This window comes from Aspergillus oryzae, chromosome 1 (genome assembly GCF_000184455.2).
Source record: "Aspergillus oryzae RIB40 DNA, chromosome 1".
NCBI lineage: Eukaryota > Fungi > Ascomycota > Eurotiomycetes > Eurotiales > Aspergillaceae > Aspergillus > Aspergillus oryzae.
The window spans coordinates 4,565,205-4,585,414 of NC_036435.1; the positions used below are offsets into that span (position 1 = coordinate 4,565,205).

At 48.7% G+C, this 20,210-nt stretch overlaps 7 protein-coding genes across 7 annotated transcripts; 2 read left to right on the forward strand and 5 right to left on the reverse strand.

Annotated features, from left to right (window-relative positions):
* Positions 1-511: 511 nt before the first annotated feature.
* Positions 512-2,291, reverse strand: AO090005000704 (pyridoxal phosphate-dependent decarboxylase family protein; the record flags this gene model as incomplete). The annotated part of the gene is made up of 2 exons (XM_001817687.1): positions 512-2,179; positions 2,229-2,291. The coding sequence occupies 2 exons, from the start codon at positions 2,289-2,291 to the stop codon at positions 512-514; spliced, it is 1,731 nt and encodes a 576-aa protein (XP_001817739.1).
* A 1,337-nt stretch (positions 2,292-3,628) lies between these two features.
* AO090005000703 (DUF3433 domain-containing protein) lies at positions 3,629-6,172 on the forward strand (the record flags this gene model as incomplete). Its single annotated transcript, XM_023233974.1, has 1 exon — positions 3,629-6,172. The coding sequence occupies one exon, from the start codon at positions 3,629-3,631 to the stop codon at positions 6,170-6,172; it is 2,544 nt and encodes an 847-aa protein (XP_023089071.1).
* A 53-nt stretch (positions 6,173-6,225) lies between these two features.
* AO090005000702 (uncharacterized protein) lies at positions 6,226-8,168 on the forward strand (the record flags this gene model as incomplete). Its single annotated transcript, XM_001817686.3, has 2 exons — positions 6,226-7,256; positions 7,319-8,168. The coding sequence occupies 2 exons, from the start codon at positions 6,226-6,228 to the stop codon at positions 8,166-8,168; spliced, it is 1,881 nt and encodes a 626-aa protein (XP_001817738.3).
* Positions 8,169-8,410: 242 nt separating this feature from the next.
* Positions 8,411-9,020, reverse strand: AO090005000701 (class I SAM-dependent methyltransferase; the record flags this gene model as incomplete). Its single annotated transcript, XM_023233976.1, has 3 exons — positions 8,411-8,452; positions 8,518-8,596; positions 8,623-9,020. 3 exons carry the CDS (start codon positions 9,018-9,020, stop codon positions 8,411-8,413), a joined length of 519 nt encoding a protein of 172 aa, XP_023089070.1.
* A 720-nt stretch (positions 9,021-9,740) lies between these two features.
* On the reverse strand, positions 9,741-10,572 carry AO090005000700 (uncharacterized protein; the record flags this gene model as incomplete). Its single annotated transcript, XM_001817683.3, has 2 exons — positions 9,741-10,463; positions 10,522-10,572. The coding sequence occupies 2 exons, from the start codon at positions 10,570-10,572 to the stop codon at positions 9,741-9,743; spliced, it is 774 nt and encodes a 257-aa protein (XP_001817735.3).
* Positions 10,573-14,767: 4,195 nt separating this feature from the next.
* Positions 14,768-15,766, reverse strand: AO090005000698 (glycoside hydrolase family 43 protein; the record flags this gene model as incomplete). The annotated part of the gene is made up of 1 exon (XM_001817682.3): positions 14,768-15,766. One exon carries the CDS (start codon positions 15,764-15,766, stop codon positions 14,768-14,770), a length of 999 nt encoding a protein of 332 aa, XP_001817734.1.
* A 1,905-nt stretch (positions 15,767-17,671) lies between these two features.
* On the reverse strand, positions 17,672-19,935 carry AO090005000697 (oligopeptidase family protein; the record flags this gene model as incomplete). Its single annotated transcript, XM_001817681.3, has 2 exons — positions 17,672-19,796; positions 19,904-19,935. The coding sequence occupies 2 exons, from the start codon at positions 19,933-19,935 to the stop codon at positions 17,672-17,674; spliced, it is 2,157 nt and encodes a 718-aa protein (XP_001817733.1).
* Between the last annotated feature and the right edge of the window lie 275 nt (positions 19,936-20,210).

Below are 20,210 nucleotides of genomic sequence, written 5' to 3' on the forward strand. Positions count from 1 at the left end.
AGCGGTTAGAGAAGGCAGTAACACTCAATCCGCCGAAAACGGTTTAGCGGGTCTGGAGGTATCGCATCCATCTGCCGTAAACAAAATTCGACGTAACTTCATATATACATGAGATCTCCTTGATAAGGAGACCTCCTGCTGCAGATGCTTTGGTTACTATCCGAAACGCTGCTCTAACAGACTACCCAAGTTCTCCTATAGTAGCCAGGATAGACTTTTCAAAGCTACTATACTGCTCAGGTTTGGTCCCTTTCCCCCTAATTAGGTAGAGACTACTTCCCAGTGAAAGTAACGCCGTGGAAAAGCATAGCAAAAGAGGAGAGAAAGACAGTGAAAGGTACTACGAGCCATCTGACCATGAGAGCAGGGTCCCTGCGGAAGACATCACCGGGAACTTTATACAATGGACACAACCGGATTTTCCTCATAGAGCTATCGACTCTTCAGAGTGGAATTTTGCCCAAGAAAAGCTGTGCATGATCCTAATCTCAGCCCTCCATTTCCGGTAAGATCATTTGTGTGGGGGTGTGATGGTCTCTATGTCCGAGTTGACTACCTCCGAGATAGCCTGGACCAAGCCTTCCGCGACGCAAGGGGTCGTCATGCGATTGCAAGCGACCCGTAAGAAATCTCCCAGCTCTTCCTGTCTCCCCGAGCCAGGTGCATAATCCACCATCCACCCCCGCTTCATAAGCCCCGTGGAGATGAGACGCGTGAAATGCGTATTCTGCGTGGCCATGTCTGGAGCAGAAACCGTAAGTTTCAGTGATGCGCCTACATAGTAGAAGCACACTTGGGTACATGGGACATCCACGTCTCCTACAAGGTGGAGTGAAGGTTCCTCTTCGATCAACCGAGCAAGGTATCTGGCCCCATCATAGGCCCCTTCGACTTGTTTTGCGATGCCTTCTGTGCCATAGTATCGCCAGTGACAGTATAACTTGATGGCGTCTGGCCGGCGACCGCATTGGGGAGTGAAAGATGCCAGGTCGTACACTTCTCGAGGATCCGGTGCATTCTGAATCGCTCTGGATGTACGCCAATTGTAGCGAACGCTATTGAGATAAAAGGGCTTCTCCACATGGTTATTGGACAACTTCCCCATAGATGCGGCCGTAGTAGGCGAGGGGCACAAATCAGAGGGGGGTATGCTGTCATCTTGATGAAACAAATACCCAGCAGTCAGACTGTTCGCATACCAGAACGTACGGAGGTCCTTTCCGAGAAGAAAGGAGCAGATCTGTGGCACACCCAGCAGCTTATGTGGATTGTATGCGATGCTATCCGCGAATTCACAGCCAGCCAGCTTGTACTTGAGCTTATCGGAAAATGCAGCGGCACCACCCCAGCATGCATCCACGTGGAACCAGGCATTATATTCATGGGCCAGCTTGCCAATGCTCTCTAAGGGGTCATAGGCCCCTCGAACAGTTGTTCCTGCTGTTCCGCATATAAACAGTGGGACCTCTCCCGCAGTTATTGTGGCATCGAGAGAATGTTTAAGAGCCCTGGGATCCATGGAACCGTCCGTAGTTGTGGGAATCTTCCTGACGGAATGTGACCCGAGACCTAGAACTTGGGCTGCATTGAATATTGAAAAGTGCGCTGCTTCAGATGCCAATATCACTAGACGTGGTGACGATATGCCATGCAGACCGACCTCTTTTAGATGTGGAAAACGTACATTCCGTGCGATCAGCAGGGCGGTACTATTTGCTGCTGCTCCGCCTGGGACAGTAACGCCTCCTGATTCTGAATCGCTGAGGCCAAAGAGATGGGCCAGCTCTTCCCCAACATGTTTCTCTATTAGAGTTAGAGCTGGCGAGACTCGAAAGACATGATCGTTGCCATTCAATGCGGACAGGAGTAAATCTGCAGCAATTCCGGGAACGGACGGCGACGACCATAGTTTGTCCATAAACCCCGGAGACGACGTATTGACCGAGTATCGCAGAAGGGTTGAAGATGAGGATGCTATGGCCTCCAGGCCTTGTCCCGTGGGCGGAAGATCCAACAATAGACGCCTGCGAAGCTGATCTGGATGGCTTAGGTAGGACTCCAAGATATTGCCGGTCGAATAGCATCCGTGCGATAGATGTCTCTCTGATTCAAGAGCATCGTAGTCATCCTCGGAAGCGCGAAGAAAGGGGGCTACGTGCTCTAGCACACTCTCGACAGCCTTCGTAAATTAGCAACCCTGTATCAGCCGAAGACAATGATGGGTGTACCTCTGTGAGCTCAGTCACTCTACCGACAGGCAGGGCATCTTTTTCAACTGAATTTGTCGGCATTATAGCTCCCTAGATGATAGTCTCGGGCTATTTTGTGCGTTCAAGGACTGGGTGAGAAAGTAGGTTAAATATTAACGTTTGCACCTGTAATAAGCCGGTGGTTGCCTTGACGCAAGCTCTTCGTTAACCATATATTATTTGTCTAGTACACGTTTTCATGGCTCACCTCCAGCAGATGAGAAAGACGGTTTATCAATGCCCTTCGGCAATCAGCGGATGATAGTCTATGCAAAGTGAGGTCCTACTGCTGTGCCAGTCATGGTAGTCGTTCAAGTGATATTCTGTAGGGTACCATCATTCACATGTCCATTGCACGGTGCGACATTCAAGGAACTGGGTTATAGGCTATATTTTGGTTTCCTGAAGAGAAACTGAAAATGGGAGATGGTTCCGAGACCATTGTTGCCCGCCATTAGAAATGGTATAGTGTGAAATCATATTCAGTGGTATGTACTTGAGCTTTCCAAGTTGGCTTCAGAAAAAGTTGACAACCCTGAACCCTGAATGGATACTTGACACACAATTGTCTTCCCCTAGAAATCAGATCACTCCCTTCATGTTCTTTTTATTTACTAAATTTTTTTTGTTCTTCTTCTTTTTATTTTTCTTAGAACGATACTTCGTCCAGTGCGACGTGACTGATGATTGGTAGAATAGGATTGCGTTCTCCCCACAGCTCATTAAAACGTGCAGCGAAGATCTATCCGAGCTCGGCAAAACCCAGCCTTGTCAATATAAATCCCCGGTCTCACCGAATATCCTTCACTAAAATTCGTATTTTTTGCTGTCCCTTGATAACATGTTCTTTTCCTCTATAGCGGATTGTTCCGTGGAAAAAAGGGCAAGTTAGTGTGCCAACATTGCGAGGATCTGGGCAATCTGACTACAAGCAGTTAGCACTTAGTACGCCGGGGTTTGTGTCAGAAACCAGTATACAATATTTGATTGGACTAAAAAGTACAGATAGGCATTGGATCTTTATGGATTCCAAGACATTTAGTCAGGGAAAGTCCTCAACGTTGCAGTTGACGCCCAATGCCCGCACTAAATAGCCGCCGACCCGGACGGAAGCCCTGATCGTCTGAAGCCCCCGCCCGTTAGCCTTGCAGTAGCGTTATTGCTATGCTCCTTATGAAGGCTGTGCCCAAGCGCTAACTGAGGGTCCTCAATCCAATCCCCGTGTGAAAGGGTCCATAACAGACATGGGTGCCTCTCCGTTTGTGCGTCTTATCTGCTGTCGATTTCCCCGAGAAACTGTCTTCCCAATTTTATCCTTTACTGGCAGTTTCTCGTAGGGGTCGAATCGTGTTTGAATATCGGCAACGTGTCAGTGCATGATGGCTGCTCGCTCGCCGTCGCCTGACATTTCTTTAAGCGACCGCACTTCTGATACTTATGATTTTTCCGCAAATTCCCCAGTTTCCTCAGATTCAAGGCCTTCCACCCTGCGCAGCCAAAGCAATGAATCTTTAAGACAAGGGGCCAATCATGCCACAGCAGATGTCTCTGATGAGCCCCAAAGGCGTGATCATCATAGCAGGTTTCGCGAAGAGGGAGATGAAAATAGCGGAGATGTTCGCGTCAAGAATCGCGTCCCAGAGATAAACATAGTTCCAGCTCCTAACCATCCAGCCTCCGGTTCGCAGATATCTCTTGACCAAAAGAAACAGTTGCTGAGCTGGCTGCCTTTGACACTCCAGAATAGCTTCCTGGGCCTGCTCAGCCTGCTAGCCTTGGTGCTGTGTGCAGTGACGATTGCCTTGCTCGTGACATCCCGCACGAACTATGGTTTAGGGTCGGATGACGGGTCCTCGAAGATCTTGTTCGGTTGGCGATTCAGCCCAACTTTAGTAGCAGTCATCTACATCCAGCTGACAGCTATGCTGGTGGATGATGTCAAGCGCTTAGAGCCATTTGCTAGACTAGCAGGCCCTGAGGGGTCTGAGGCGTCTTCAAGCATTCTTCAAAAGCCTGGAGCCTGGTGGAATGCGCTCCACGATGGTTTTTCCAAGAGGAAAAATGGAGGCTCTTCGCGAGGCTGGGTACTGCTTTGCGCAACTTTGGTCAATGTCCTTGGATTTCTTTTGATATCACCGCTGTCATCGGCTTTGTTAGTCTCCGTCGACGTGACAGTCCCACTCCAGACGGACTTCCTTCGCCTGACACCGCGACTCGACGCGCCCCTTTCCCTGAGCCAGAGTCGAATCGCTCGCTTTCGGACGATCAGCCATTTTGCTCAAAACGTATCGACTTCGCCATGGGTTACAGATAAGTGGACCATGCTTCCGGTTTGGCCATCTGCCAGGGAGAGTCCACAGTTTGGATCGTTGCCGTCCACTCAACAAACGTGGACGGCGGAAACTACAGTGTTCAAAAGTAATCACAGTTGCAACAAAATGAAGCTCGAAAGCTCGTCCAGCAAGGAGGTAATGAGCGGGAACGATCGAATCAATGCTACCTTCATGGCTAATACCACTGTCTTTTCCTCTGGCGATTGTAGGTTGGAGTTCACAGCTATCATAGACAATGGGACTAGTAGCATATGGACCGATGGTGGTGCCAGCTGGTCCAACGTCACAGGATTTAACGCAAGCACAGGGCTCGATATGCAGAGTGCGGCACAATCGAAGGAATGTACCGGCCATGATTACCTCATGCTGGTCGAAGGAAACAGCACCCTAAATGTGCATCTATGTGCGACAACATATTCAATGTCTAATGTCACGGCCTTAATTGACCTCTCGGGCAGTGAGCCAAATATCTCCTTCAATGAGAGCGAATACATTCAGAACCAACAGACAGTCCCGGATGCTCTGATGAGCACCAAGATGATGCGAGACCAGGCAGTAGACCCCGACTGGAAGAACTCCACCCTGACCCTAGATTTCGACAATTCTCCGTGGCTCTACGGACCGGCTCGTCTGTTATGGGTAATCTATAAAAACAATTTAACTGCGATGATTGAAGACAAAGATATGACTTCTCGTGCGGCGGAGATTCAGCAACGATTCTTTGGAGAAATGATCCAGTCAAGCTTGACCGAGCGAGGTGCCTCTCAGTACCTTCCCATCCAAGGTCATGTCAGGACTCTTGAAAGAAGAGTGACCACTACCGCCGGGCCTGCAATAACGCTCATAATCTTGCTCTTTCTATCCTTCTGTCTCCTGCTAATCACATGGAGGTGCTCACGAATTCAGCACAGGCCGTTGAATCTGAAAACCGATCCTGCTTCCCTTGCCGGTGCAACTTCTTTGCTGGTGGAGAGTCCTCGGACTAGGCATAATTTCAAAGACTTCAACCGCAAATCAGACAAGGAGCTGCAAAGTCTGTTGGAAGGCAAGCGCTACTACACAGACCCAGGAATATTACACGAGACGATTCCTGATCAATCCGAAACCGTCAATCAAACAATGACGGAGTCGCGCCAGGAATCAACCTCGAGAGTCAACTGGATTCCAGGAGTGCTCCGTCTCCCAGCCCTACTGGTACTACTTGTATGTCTTGTAGCCGTAGTCACCGGTGTTGTCGTATTATACCATTTCGCGCAGCTGTCCGAGCTGTATGGGAAAGCTTTTGTTTATCAAGCCAACATTTCCATTTTTGATAAACAGCTGTCTACTGTTGGGCCGTTCTCAATGATCCCAACTATCATAGCAGTGTGTATCGGCCTGTGGTGGGGTGTTATTGACAGTAACTTTTGCCGCCTACAGCCATATCTCGCCATGGCTAAACGTTACCGGCCATTATCAGAGAGCGTCCACCTATCATATCAATCTTCTTACTGGATGTGGGCCACGATTAAGGCTCTAAAGAATAGGCACTGGATGTTAGTATGGGTTACGCTGGGCACAGCTATTTCACCAATATGTACGTTTCGATGATTAAATCTGTATGGTCTGGATGTACTAACCGGGAGCCTCTAGTCACTACGACCATGTCAGCCCTATTCCAGCGCGACACTGGAGTGACAATACAGACAAAGGTACTGGAGCGCTCGCTAGAGATTCGTCAAATCCCTCATGTCTTCAAAACGGAAGAGTATACAGTACGATTCGAAGATAGCTTCATGGCTTCCATCATCGCGCAGCTCCATGGGAATTTGTCCTCCCACTGGATGTATACTGCTGCAAACCAACTGACCTTGAATGCGTCTGAGCCAGCCTGGAGTAAGGATGGATGGAGCTTTGTTCCGGTCGATCTAAGTACCGTCAGCCTTCCGATTCCGGAGAAGACTCTTGACATCAATGATCAGGGAGGCCTTGGCAAAAGTTCTCAAATCAATGTCTCGCTTGCTACGCCCGCTATCCGTGGTAGAGTCGAATGCAGTCCCTATGAAGGCTTGTTGAACCTTTCTGCGTGGTTAACACCTACGGACGTGAGCAATTCGTCCACTTGGAGTTTGAGCCCGAGCGCTGAGGATCTCAAGATGGCGTATGAGTTGGGAGTGGGCTATAAACTTAACGGATACCGACCAAGCATGATATTCCCTGAACCGTCAGACAACTACACTAGCTGTGTTCAGTGCACTCCTATCTTTGCCAATCCATCCATGATCACGTGCTGTGGTAACGGGACCGACACTGGGGCAGATCCGATGGCTGCTGTCGGATATTGGTCACCTAATGGCAATCCGGGACGATGGAGCGTAAGGACCTGGTCACGTAACTTCACAACCAAATGGATACATGGCCATGCGCGATCAGCGATCGAATTGATCGAACCCCAGGGCACTGAACTGCCGCATCTGTTGTTCACAAATATACCTTCCATAACGGCCATGAACTGTATGCCGTTGGTGGAAACAGCCAATGCAGAGGTGACCGTGGATCCTGCCACTGGTGAAGTTCGAGCATTCGAGATCACAGAGAAACCAAAGGTTGCGGATAATGCATTTTCGGACGTCTTTCTCCCTCATAGAACGTCTGACCAGGTACTATCGGAAATCAGGTATAATGCAACCGTCAGGTAGGTTTATTTTTTTCCAGATCCCACGATGTCAGACGAACCATTGCTAAAGTTCCTGTCAGCTACGGAGTGCTTTTCATGACGCAGATGCTAACCGCAGCGAACGTTCAAAAACTCTATGGAGCAAGTCGGCTGGTAGGCTGGACCGTTGAGGATACAAGCGACAGTACCTTCAATATTCGCGACGAAGCGCACGGGTTGAATATGGACTTCATGTCCTATTCCATGTACTCCCTGGCAGGTAATGACCCGGCGGCCCTTCTTGACCCTACGGTCTTCTCACGTCTCTCGTCGAAAACATTTTCCACCTTCTTTCAGCATTTCGCAAACAGCAACATCTCCATGAAAACTGGTAGCTGGGCGTATCAGCCCATTAACGCGAGCTTGCCGTCAGACCTTACCCCGGCCGTCACTGACGCTACGCTTCTGGAGGATGCACCGCTTACAGCCTATCAAGATGAAATCCACCCAATTTCTCATACAAATCGGACGGTCGTGGTGAGGGTTTCTCAAAGGGTCGAGATGCTAAAGATGAACGCTGTCGCCGTGTGGCTCAGCGTGAGCATCTTAGCGTGGCTTATCATCGCCACACTTATCGTCACAATATTCCATCGACAGTACCTGAGACGGTTGATTCGAAACGTGGAATGTCTAGGAGACATGCTGATTTTGACTGCTGGAAGTGAGAGCCTGGTGCATATGATCCGGGAGATGCAAGCCGGAAAGCTTACTGAGAGCGAAGAGAGGCGTCTTTGCGCACGACTAGGCTGGTTTCAGGATGGTGATGGGAATGCCAGATGGGGAGTCGAATTGTTAGAGGGTTATATGGGCCGGCCGCCAGTACGGTGGCTGAATGATGATGAAAGGAAAAATAATAGAGGGGAGCATGCAGCCGATACTAGCTCGGTGTAGCCCGGCACCGTTGGTCTATGAGAACCATGTGTATATGTAATGGGGTCTGTATATAAGTTAGAGGTTGAAAGCAATTGTATGCTATCTTCTGGTACTGGTGTCTGGTATGCAAAAATACTTTACAACTAGGCTATATAGCAAGCGGGCTATTGAAACGATGCACCAACAATATGTCACTCCAAGAGTTGCTCCGTGGTCTTTCATAGCCTGTACTTCGCAGCAGAACGCATACCTTATAACGTTCATAAGAGCAAGGCATATTGAGATTCATTGAATGCGGTATCCTATACCTAACCTATATGATATTGAGCGACCGGTCAATTATTCACACAACCTCTGGACCGTTTACTATATCACCACCTTGAATCATAGCTTGGTAGCTCGAGCCCAGAACAATTGCATCTTCCCACTGCGAGCATCGGGGACATCTGAGAGACGATCAGCCAGCACGAACCTCACATCACCACAACCAGCTTGTTCATATAAGCTGACAATTTGCTCCCCAGTAAAACTATCATGGGAGATAGTATGTGCAGCATGGTGTTCCGGATGCACTGCGTCCGGCGAAGCATGCTCATTGATGTCCAGCGAGCCGCGAGTAGCCCAGTCAATGATCAGAAAAACGCCACCGGGATGTAGTCTCGACGCCAAGCGCTGCGTAGCTAGCTGTATATCATCAAGATGATGCAAGGCCATGCAAATCTCAACCAGATCGAAGCAGTCCAGCTCCTCATCGTCCAGGGGTGGGCTAGTAGTTTGGACCATCGGAGCCAGAATGTTGCCCTGGACGGCCATCATGCGAGACTCGGGAAGTCCCAGTGTTGCGGCGGTCGCTCGATATTTGTCTAGCATTCCGTCTGAGAGATCAATTCCAATGCACTTGGAAAATAGGTGGTGGAGAGACTATGACTGCAGCGAACTCATCAATATAGGTCTTACTTATTGGGTTAATCAATGGGTACATACCATGGTGACGATACCATTGCCACATGCGTAGTCCATTAATTTGGCTTGTGTCGCGGTGTCGTTCTAGGGAAGTTGGATCCCGATCCAGTCCATGTTGCTAGTGAGGAAGTCGGATATTTGCTTCTGTAAGTCGTGTACCCACTTATCTTTGAAGACAGATTTGGCTTCCCCACTGCTTGTTGTTAGCTTATTGCTTTACTGCAGTATTCTGGTACCCTTTTCAGGATTGGCTGACTTCCAGTAGGCCTGGTTCTTGTCTGCCAGGGTTGTGTTGGATACAGTTGTCATCTTTACGGTCCTGGTAAAAGAGTGAAGTATGAAGGCGATCGATATAGTAAGGAACAAAACTATAGAGTGCTGTCGATTCATCATGACTCTGCTTAGCATCGACTATCCCTCTCTATATACGCTGAAGCCAAGAGTCATAAGCTTGTCGAATAGCATTCCTATTGGTTAGGGCAACGGACCGATGCACAGCGGGCCGATCCAGCGGACACGTGAAATCCCGACGGAAGTATAGAAGAGCTTCATATGGTCGCTTGTTATTCAGCAGAACCAAGACGTCAAAACTTCCTAGTGAAATTTACTAATCAAACAAAACGTCCCTCAACTATCTTTCTCAAGGTTAAGCAGGTCAAAGCGGTGCAGCCAAGCTAACAGAACCTCTTTGAGACCCTGTCGAAGAAGCTCATCACCAAATAGATACTCTTCGAATCGATATTGATCCCACGAGAACGTCCCTTGCTGACTATAAACAAACGACACATTCCCGCTCCTGATCATATATTTAGTCTCCTCCCAGTCACTCAAATACAGACAAACAGGTCGCCACACCAAAGTCTGCGCCATGACACCGGGAAGCAGATCCTTAAATCTCTGATGGGCACGAACAACAACCCACTTCTCACTGGTCGCATTGATCTCCCTAACGCCAAAATGTCGCCTGACCTCTGCACAGAGCGTCTGATCTACCATCTGGCGAGCGGTACGCTTAAGGTACGATATCTGCTGCTCAGCGAAGTGATACACCTCGTCCAACGGGAAACTATCCCGATCCCGACTAACGTGTTGAATGATAGTAGCTTGTATATTCTCGATTTCCTGCTTCATTTTCTCGAGTCGGTAGTTGCTCCACTCGGTGTACAGTTCTGGGAGATTACAGTATGGCCGCACGTTTGAGATATAGCTATCGTCGTAGAGACCAGGTATGGCTGCGCAGTATGAAGTTATGGTTGTGATCCGCTCGGTCGTCCTGAAGGCTCGAGCGGCTAGGTGTTCGACTTGGCCTCCTTGGAGCATAACGCAATGTCCCAGGGAAGGTCCTTCGACCTATAAGGTGGACTATTATTATGGGGTTATTGAGAACAATATGTTGGTAGCTATATACCTTTACTGCACTGCCATCGCCCTTCCTGATATAGGTTTCTCCCCCGGTCATATGTGTAGTATCGCTGAGCATCAGGACCGCTACGTATGGGTAAGAGTCATAGCTTTCTTTCGTTAGCACGCAGTACAATCAATCAATAGGGGAGAAATACGAAGAGATACAGCAAGAAATTAATAAAGCGAGAGATAAACAGAAATCGAACCTACTGCCAAGGTATAACCGCACTCTCCCTAAGCGGATCATAGCCATTCTGCTCATCCACACAAACGCAGTTTGCCCTTGGCTCCACGTCAAGCTCCCTCATCAGATCATCCACCGTACCCCCGGCAGTTTGAATATTTGTGTGACCAATCTCTGTTGGCATGATTATAGTCAGTGGTACACCAGCAACTTCAGACACAATTCTCATTGTCTCCGGATGCGTCCAGAGGTCGGAGATGAATTTGGAATGTTTGGCCAAATTCCGAAGAATAAATGTTCCAGCACCATATGACTTTGCACAGCTTTTTAGAATATGAGGCCGCATCAAAGATCGTCGATAGGCACGCACCCCCGTCTCTGAGAGGAAAGGGAAGGGGACACTTCCTGCTATGGAGGTCGATGTGTTCGAGCCTTTCAAGCCTAGGTCTTTCATGGTTAGTAGGGAAGCAGGAGGAGTATAATTCAGGTGAACCTAGGAGATTCCTTCTTAGAATAGATGGTAGAATGACAGAAGTCTCACAAAAAAGGGCATACTTTGGGGTCAAAGATATCCTCGATTTCATTGTGCAAGAGTTGTCTTTCCGTTTGCTTTGCAGGTTTTGTCATGATGCTCAACTGTTTAGACTTAATAGGTGTCTATAACACGCTGTGGGTATAGCCTCGTACCAAAAAAAAAAAAAAAAAAAAAAAAAAAAAAAAAAAAAAAAAAAAAAAAAAAAAAAAACAACTGAGCATGAGAGCTATATACAGGCCAGAGCCCTGATACCGGGAGGGTTTCGAACATGACCCAAATATGGTGCACAGGACTTTCACTCCTATTCTGGAAAACATTTACATCTGTCTTCGAAGTATGAATGATCTATCATTATTCTTCTGGAGTTAGTTACACTGGGAAAAGTGTGAAGAGTATCAGCTGAGGTGATGCTTCGTTCTGAATAGAACGAAGGGAGAGAGACGAAATAGTTTCATATCGGATATGTATAAAGAATGAATCATTATAGACATCCTTAGTTAGTCTTAGAGTTTGGTGAGATCATGGTCTCTGGTGCGCACCCAGCAAAAGGCTCTGGGCTGGTCCTATGGGCGAGTGAAGATAGGAGCCCAGCACAGTACCCTACAACAGGGTCTAAGTGGTAAGAAAGGGTGAGTTTATCTCGGTAGGACTCGGCAAGATAGCTTTCGGAATCAAGATAACAAAGAACGAGATGTTATTAGTGTATGAATTAGGGTGGTGGAGTGGCAGGTGATCTTGATAGCCGCCATGGACGTTTATTCGCTACCATCACCGCGATACAGTGATTGGTCTCTCTAAGCGTCATCCCCGGAAAGAATTCCGTTGAGATTTTACCCACGGACATCACTTACATCACTCTTCCCCAAATATCAAATACCCCGTTTTCCTGGCCAAACCCGTCAGATACGAGTCATAGAGGGTACTTTCGTTGTTCTCTGCATTGGGTTTATCAGGATCAATGCGAACGCGTTGTTATCAATCTGCCTTCACTTAGCGTCGACTGAGTCAAAGACCGGGGTCTGGAATAGTCGAATGGATCCCGTCTTGCTTATCCACGAAGTGGTGCAAATGCTTGACCCCTCTCGAGATCGCCGGACGGTTCGGGTAACCGGAGAATATCTACTGTTGGCTTGAATTTGATAGGTCGAAGAGCAGATCGGAACGACGTGTCTGATTCCGCTGCAAGGGATGCGTTGTGAAGACAGACATTTATTACCTTCTGGACACCGCTCTTATACAGGGTTGACCCCTAAACGTAGCAGTGGGGTAATGCACCTGTCTATATTCAATTACATTTACATTTTTATTCCATCATTCGAAACACAAGGGATATCCACAGTACCATCGCAGCATGACGCTAGATGTGGACAGGAATGCCATTCCAGGCACATTTACCCTGGTGGATTTGGAGCATACGTTGGCCACACGACATCTGAACGCGGGGAACAGTGACATTGTTCTCGTTCCCCAGCCTTCAGATGATCCTGATGACCCGCTGAACTGGTCGCCACGACGGAAATTGCTGTCGACCATCTGTGTCAGCTCGTAAGTCTTTGCAGCACGTGTGGCAACGCACGTTAAGCATAAGCTAATCGCCCTTTCATGCCAAAGGTACACCTTATTCGCAGGTATTGCATCAGCGGTTGTCTACTCCGTACTGGTTCCACTCTCCGAGGAGACAGGTGTCTCTGTTGGTACTTTAAACGAAGGAACGGGATATATGTTTCTGCTTGCAGGATGGGGCCTACTATTCTGGCAGCCATTTGCATTGCAGTACGGCAAGCGACTGACATACCTAATGTCATTGATCGGAATGATCGTAAGTCTCGATGACAGATAGGCGAAGTGTACTTCTAACCTTGTTATACGATTAGGGCACGCTGATCTGGGGGTATGTACAGCTCGAGCTTCAACTTAGTCAATTGACGCTAACAAGTCAGCCCTTTTATAACGAGTAATGGTCAATGGATCGCTCGTAGTGTTGTGACCGGCTTTTTCTTGGCACCAATCGAGGCCCTTCCAGAAATAACAGTCACGGATGTGGTGCGTATCCCAATGAGACATCGTCGCACTTGCAATCTGACGGGATCAGTACTTCACGCACGAGCGTGGAACATATATGGGTCTTTATGCCTTCTTCCTGGCCGGCAGTAACTATTTTGCCCCAGTTATATGTGGCTTTATCGCCGAGTACCAGGGCTGGCAATGGGTATTTTATTACCCTGCCATTTTCTGTGCCGCCACCGCCGCGTTCCTTTTCTTCTGCATGGAGGAGACGAATTATATGCGTGAAAGTGTCGAACGTACCACCTTTATTAACCCTGTTAATTCAGCTACTTCAACATCGGAAAAAGGAGAGCAAGAAAAATCTGACCCTGTTGATACTCCTCGACACACGGACACAGAGGCTGGTGAAGTACACAATGTATACAACAAGAAAACGTACATCCAGAAGCTGTCACTCCTGGGGCCGCGTCAGCCTAAGAATCATATGCTTAGACGGCTGTGGCATGCTTTATATTACTTGAGCTGGCCCGTTGTCTTTTACGCAGGGTAAGTTTAGAACACCCACTAAAACTGGAAGCTTGGAAAGGTGACTTTCGAAACAGCTTTTCATATGGCTCGTACTTGATATTTTTCAATGTGTTGAACGCGACTGCCTCAATTATTCTTGGCTCTGCCCCATACAACTTCAGGTATTTAGCTCCAAACAGCCATTTAGACATATTTCTTACAGAAAAAGTACCGCAATCGTCGGCCTTTCCTACATTGCATGTTGTCTCGGCGTGGCTCTTGGGTAAGTCTCCACATGTTCAAAGCCGACTCCCAAGGATTCAATGCTAACTGATACATAGCGCTATGTTCACCGGTAGATTCAGCGACTGGCTCACTATCCGACTCGCTCGCCGGAACAACGGCACGATGGAAGCCGAACACCGCCTCTGGCCGTTTCTCATCTGTCTTGTCATCCTCCCAGGATCGCTGATACTCTGGGGCGTCGGTGCAGCGCATGAAGTCCACTGGTTTGGCCTCCTAGTAGCGATGTGCCTTCTCGCGATGGCGAATACTTGCGGTGTCACCCTGAGTGTAAACTACCTCGTTGACAGCTATCGGGAGCTGAGCGGCGACGCGATGACAAGTATCATTTTAGTTCGCAACACAATGTCCTTCGCTATCGGTTACGGGCATGTCACTCATTCTTTTGTCTAAAGGTAGTGGCGCATGCTAACGGGATACAGCATCACCCCCTGGATCAATAATATGGGCTACCAAAACTGCTTCATCTCCGCCGCATTCATCGGTTTGGCCTGTGCAGCCGTCTTCCTCGTCATGGTCAAATACGGCAGGACACTACGCATACGTAGTCGCGAGAAATACTGGAACCTCGTCGTCGAAAACTGGGAGAAGGGAATGGCGCATTAGATCTTCATTACGCAATACGCCATACACAAGCCCTACATTTATCATCACCAGCCAAAGAGCCAAGACTCAATACAATTACAATTTATTCGCAAAAGCCCACTCACTAACTTAGTCCACCAAATAAATGTCCCCCTGATCATCATATCCAATCTCCCGAACCTTCACACTCCTCAAATGACTGACCCCCTTGGAAAGTTCACAATCATGATAAAAGATCCACCACCGCCCTCCAAACTCGACAATCGAATGATGCGTCGTCCACCCCAACACAGGCTCCAAAATGCGACCCCTGTACCTAAACGGACCGAATGGACTCTCCCCAGTCGCATACACAATATAATGCGTATCCCCAGTCGAATAACTAAAATAGTACGTCCCATTATACTTATGCATCCAAGATGCCTCGAAAAAGCGTCTCTCATGATCATCCGCCTTGAGAGGACTGACCCCATCCTGGTCCAAAATAACCAGTTCCTGCACAGGGGTCTCGAATCCCAACATATCATCCGTCAACTGCGCAACACGCGGATGGAGAGCAAGCTCGTTCTCACCCGACGGCTCCTGAGGCCCCGTCTTCGAAGCATCAAACACCCATTCCCCTGCAGCGCCAGCATCTTTCGACCAACACTGTAACTGCCCACCCCAAATACCCCCAAAATAAAGATACGCCTTTCCATCATCATCCACGAACGACGCAGGATCAATACTATAACTCCCCGCGATAAAACTCTTCTGGGCCGTGAACGGTCCCTCCGGTTTCTCAGCCACGGCGACCCCGATCCGGAATATACCGTCGTGATCACGGGCAGGCAGGTAGAGATAGTATTTGCCGTCTTTGGTTGCCGCATCAGGTGCCCAGAGCTGTTTGCTTGCCCAGGGGACGTCGGAAAGGGTTAATACGACGCCGTGGTCTGTTACGGGGCCGGAGATGGAGTCCATGGAAAAGACATGGTAGTCTACCATGTCGTACTGGTCGCCATTGTCGTTGAATTGGATGTCTGTTTCGCGGTCGTGGGAGGGGTAGATGTACACTTTGTTATTGAAGACGTGGGCTGAGGGGTCGGCGGTGTAGATGTGGGTTATTAGAGGGGGGTTGGAATTGGACATTTTGAGTGATTGTGATTGTTAGCTGGGACTGTGGGCGTTTTCTTTCTCTGTGATTGTTGGGGCTGGGAATATGGAGCTGTACGTACAAATTTATCATGTTGTTCTTATATGGTAAATAATCTAGTTTAGCCGTATAGCCTAAACATAAATGGATACCAAGAGCTTTCCCCGCAAGTTTACCCCGCGGATAAATGATTTCCATCACTTAACGTTAGGGCTGCGTTAAGCCGTGCCGGAGCAACGTGGCTGATTCGGTTTTTCTGCGTACAGTAGCTGGTGGGAGAGCTGGGATGGCCTTGGTGTATTTGCGTTACGGATAAATGCGAGGCGAAACCAGTAGGTATACGGACTCGCTCACTCACTCCTTCAAGGAACTTATCTCATGACCAAGCCGATTCTTGACGAGAATTAATAAGTACGGAACATCTAGAGTTCCTAGTATGACATGATAATACTTGGTTCAATGAATCTATTATGTCATTAAATACATATATTCTATCGAGGAGGGTATCTATGCTTGCAAGAAGCGTGACATCTTAAAGAGTTAGATCATTGTAGAAAATTAAGAAAATCTTTAAAGGAGTGTTCTAAACACTGGACTAGAGAATGGTGAGTATGAATTGGTATGACTGAGGAAGGGCAATCCATGGCTCATCATAATTGAAATAGATATTTCCCACGTCATCCGAAGGCGGCAGGTCCTGGGCAAGAGTGAGCAATCTAGGTATAGCCACCGGAGTGCTAGATAGCTAGACTTGTCTGAGACTAATTGAGACGATATATAATTTAGAGGGTGTCGAATATGGAACAAGACTTTAAAAGGAAGCGACTCATTACACGAACCTTGGAACGCCTCCCATACTTGACTCAATTAGTGAGGGGATTCAACTTCCATTCCATTCCTGATTTATCAGGTCCAGCAGCTCTGTGTCAGTGTCTTGTTCCAAAGCCCATGAGTATGATTCCTCTTCTTCCACGGGGGTCTCGCAACGCTGGAGCCCGATGAATCGACCGAACCGCCGTCGCTTAGTCTCAATGTCCACGTCCCTTTCGTTTTCTGTACCAACCCAGGGTGAAATGACCACTGGATAGTAAGAGGTCGCGGGAGTTGGTGGCCACACTTGATGATAATGGATGGCAAGCTCGTCGAGTTGCCGAGAAGTCAGGAGATGATAGGCAAGGAGAGTAGTAGGGAACTCTGGGTGTGCGAGGGCGGTAGTGCTAGATACTAGAGGGTAGAGGGGAGTCCGTAAGTGTGTAAGAGTTGGGATAAAGTATGGGTGGTGCCGTCTGTGCTTCTCATCGGTCGTCGGTCCTGCGACTGTTGAGCGTGTGGTGGGTCGTGACAAGCATGACGCTGGGCGTTCTGGAGTAACAGAACTGGCAGGATCGGCCATAGTGCGCGAGAGAGATGAAGAAGCCCTGGCCTCCGGCATACTGAAGAGGCTCCCGAACACTAAGGCCGGTTATGCTGTTTGAACGCGGATTAGTGATACCCAGAAAGTACTTGACGCGTGTCAGAAAAGCGTAAATGAACGTAGGCTGATCAGTGTACAGCGGTTGGCTCCCTATATATTGTGCGACAGTCTCAGCAGAGGCTCAGTGCGAAAGAACTCTTTGTCCCGCACAGGCTCAATGATGATTTCTATCGGACCATTATTACAGAGCCTTTGTCCTAGATCGAACGGGGTTTCACTGTAAGCGGAGAAGCTTAGTCTGACGCCGTTGTGCCCTTTATTCATGGACAAGGTGTCAACGAGGGTGATAAATAGTGGTTTCAATTGCGATCAAAAAGGTGCATTGAACTATATAGGTCATTATGTATCCCGTCCTTGAACTTTGAAAGCGCCACCCGGTAGCACAAAGCTCGGGCTGCAGTTGCGCCGAGTTAAAATAATCAATCCATTATAGAGACATATTAGCCACGCCATTTTCTAAATCCGCCCTGCTTTCCGACGGCAACCCAACGTACTTGTTGATGAAGTTAAAGATAGTGCGGTGCCACATGAGAGAATTCTCTGGATTCAGGACCCAGTGATTCTCATCAGGGAACGTCAAAAATTGACTGTCCACGCCCCTCATCTGCAAGACGTTGAAGGCAGCAAGTCCCTCGGCTATGGTCAACCGATAATCCAGTTCGTTATGAATGACCAAATGGGGGGTTTGCCAGTTCCCTGTGAATCGGGACGGGTCCCACTTGTCCCAGTTCTCTGGAACTTTCCAGTAGGGGCCCTGGAGGTCTCGAACAGGGAAGTAGAGCTCCTCAGTGCTCAACAGAGAGCGCATACTGAATATACCATCATGGGTCACGAGAGCCTTGAATCGGCGACCAAGCTCATGGCCCTGGATCCAATTTACCATATACCCACCGAACGATGCCCCCAGTGCCACAGCTCGAGTTGTGTCGACATAGTCCAGATTCTTCTCAATATAGTCTAATCCCTTTTCGAGATCAATGTAGGGGAGTCCTCCCCAGGAACCACGGATTGCATCTGTAAATGCCTGTCCGTAGCCGGTACTGCCTGTGGGGTTGGGAGTGATGACCACGTAACCTTGCTCAGCAAAAACAGCGGGATTCCAGCGCGTGCTCCACTGATCATTCCATGCTCCTTGCGGACCTCCATGAATGAGGTATGCGAGGGGATATTTGTTGCCAGGCTTGAAATCGGATGGCTTCACGACCCAGGCATGAACAGGATGGTCTTTGGCTCCCCTGAACCAAATTTCATCAACCTGCGCTGGAGACAGTCCAAATGCAGCACCACCACGAGAAAGGGAAGATATGACCTTTGGGCTCTCAGGAGACTGTGGGTCGATAATTGTCCACCGGCTGTTTTCCACTAAACTGTTGCTTGCAACGAGCAGCTTGGATGAATTAGCTGAAGCAGGAAACACATCAGTCACGTAGCCCGAATGTGTCAGCTTCTTCAACGCAGAAGGGCGAGAATGGCGGAAGTTAGCGATAGGAAGCTGGTATAAGACTCCTCGGCCGTTTTCCTCGACTTGGACGAGGAGGGACTGATCGTCGTTTGCGAATGTGACGGCTGATGGACTTAGGTGCCACAAACCCTCTCCATCTGGGGACGCGAAAGCCTCTATCATCTCTCCACTCCAGGGGTTGGGCACATAAAGTATTCTGTTCTTGTCAGACTCATAGCCGTCTTCCCTCATCGCGAGGAGAGCGATGGAGCTGCCATCTGACGAGAGGACGGGGGAAGACATGGCTCCTTGAAGACCTTTGACTGCATATATCTTCTGAGATTCCATTGCAGTCACACTAGTCCAAGAAAACATCGGACAATAATAACACGAGCAGGAGGTATGCGTGGCAGGGTTCTCATTAGGGTCCTTAGCTACGAAGACAATTGCGGACGGGCTGATGTCAAAATCCCCAGAACCTCCAAAAGGTGGGATTGGCGATTCAACGCCGGTTAAACCGCACACCGAGATCAGGTTTGTTAGAGCCGAAGTTGAGTACTTTCCTGCATGTCTGGTGGCAGGGGTCAATGGGGCTTGTTGTAATAGGCCGTACCAGATGGAATTTGTCTGGGGCTCGATGTACGAGTCCCAGTGCCTAACGTATAGTGAGGAGTACAGTCTCCCAGTAGTGTGAGGCTTTTTGGCATCTTGAGGGTTATGAAGGGACCCATCCGGATTCGCCTTTCCAGTTACAGCGAAACCAATCTTTCCTGACTCAATGACGGTGACCTTAAGGTTCGCCACGGGTCCAGGGACTGTTCCAGCAGTGTAAGTCTTGCCTGCCTCTCGAGCATGCCCAACTATGAAGCTCGTATTGCCGTTTGCCTTTGTTTTGAGCCATATCAAACGGTCATCGTTCCCCAGCCACTGTGGAGAGCTCGCACTTGGATCATTTGTAATTAGAGAAGATCGACCAGTGGTGATATCTAATACTCGTATTTCGCTGGTCTTCGCATGTGACTCGAAGGAGTAGGAGGTTTGGGTGTAGACAGCTAAAGTGCCGGATGAATTGGGCACGGCGGCGGACCGCCGAGGAGCTCCCAGCAGGACCCTAGGAGAGTGACCAAGTTAACAATCTGTTGAGTCAATGGGCATCGGGAAGACATCTGAAATGGGCAGCCCGTATTGCTATGTCCCTTCCAAGCTCAGTGAACTTACTCCGGTGTGAACTTCATTGGACGAATGGTCATGACAGATCTCTAATCGACTATAGAACAGACAGTAGGGGAGGGAGCTAGGTTCATAGAGAAGGAGTTATATATATGGTAGAAGAGACAGTAGGGTCTGAGAGGCGTGATAGGAGAAGGTTTCAGGGAAGTTAGAAAGGGAGAAGCAAAGAAGACAAGGTGGCGTGAGACGGAGAAGAAAGGCGGACCTTGTTGGAGAAGCAGAGCATTAAATGCGGAGATCATGGGATGATGGGTCACGCTGAGCTATCCCCACCGGGGCCCCATCGACGCTAACC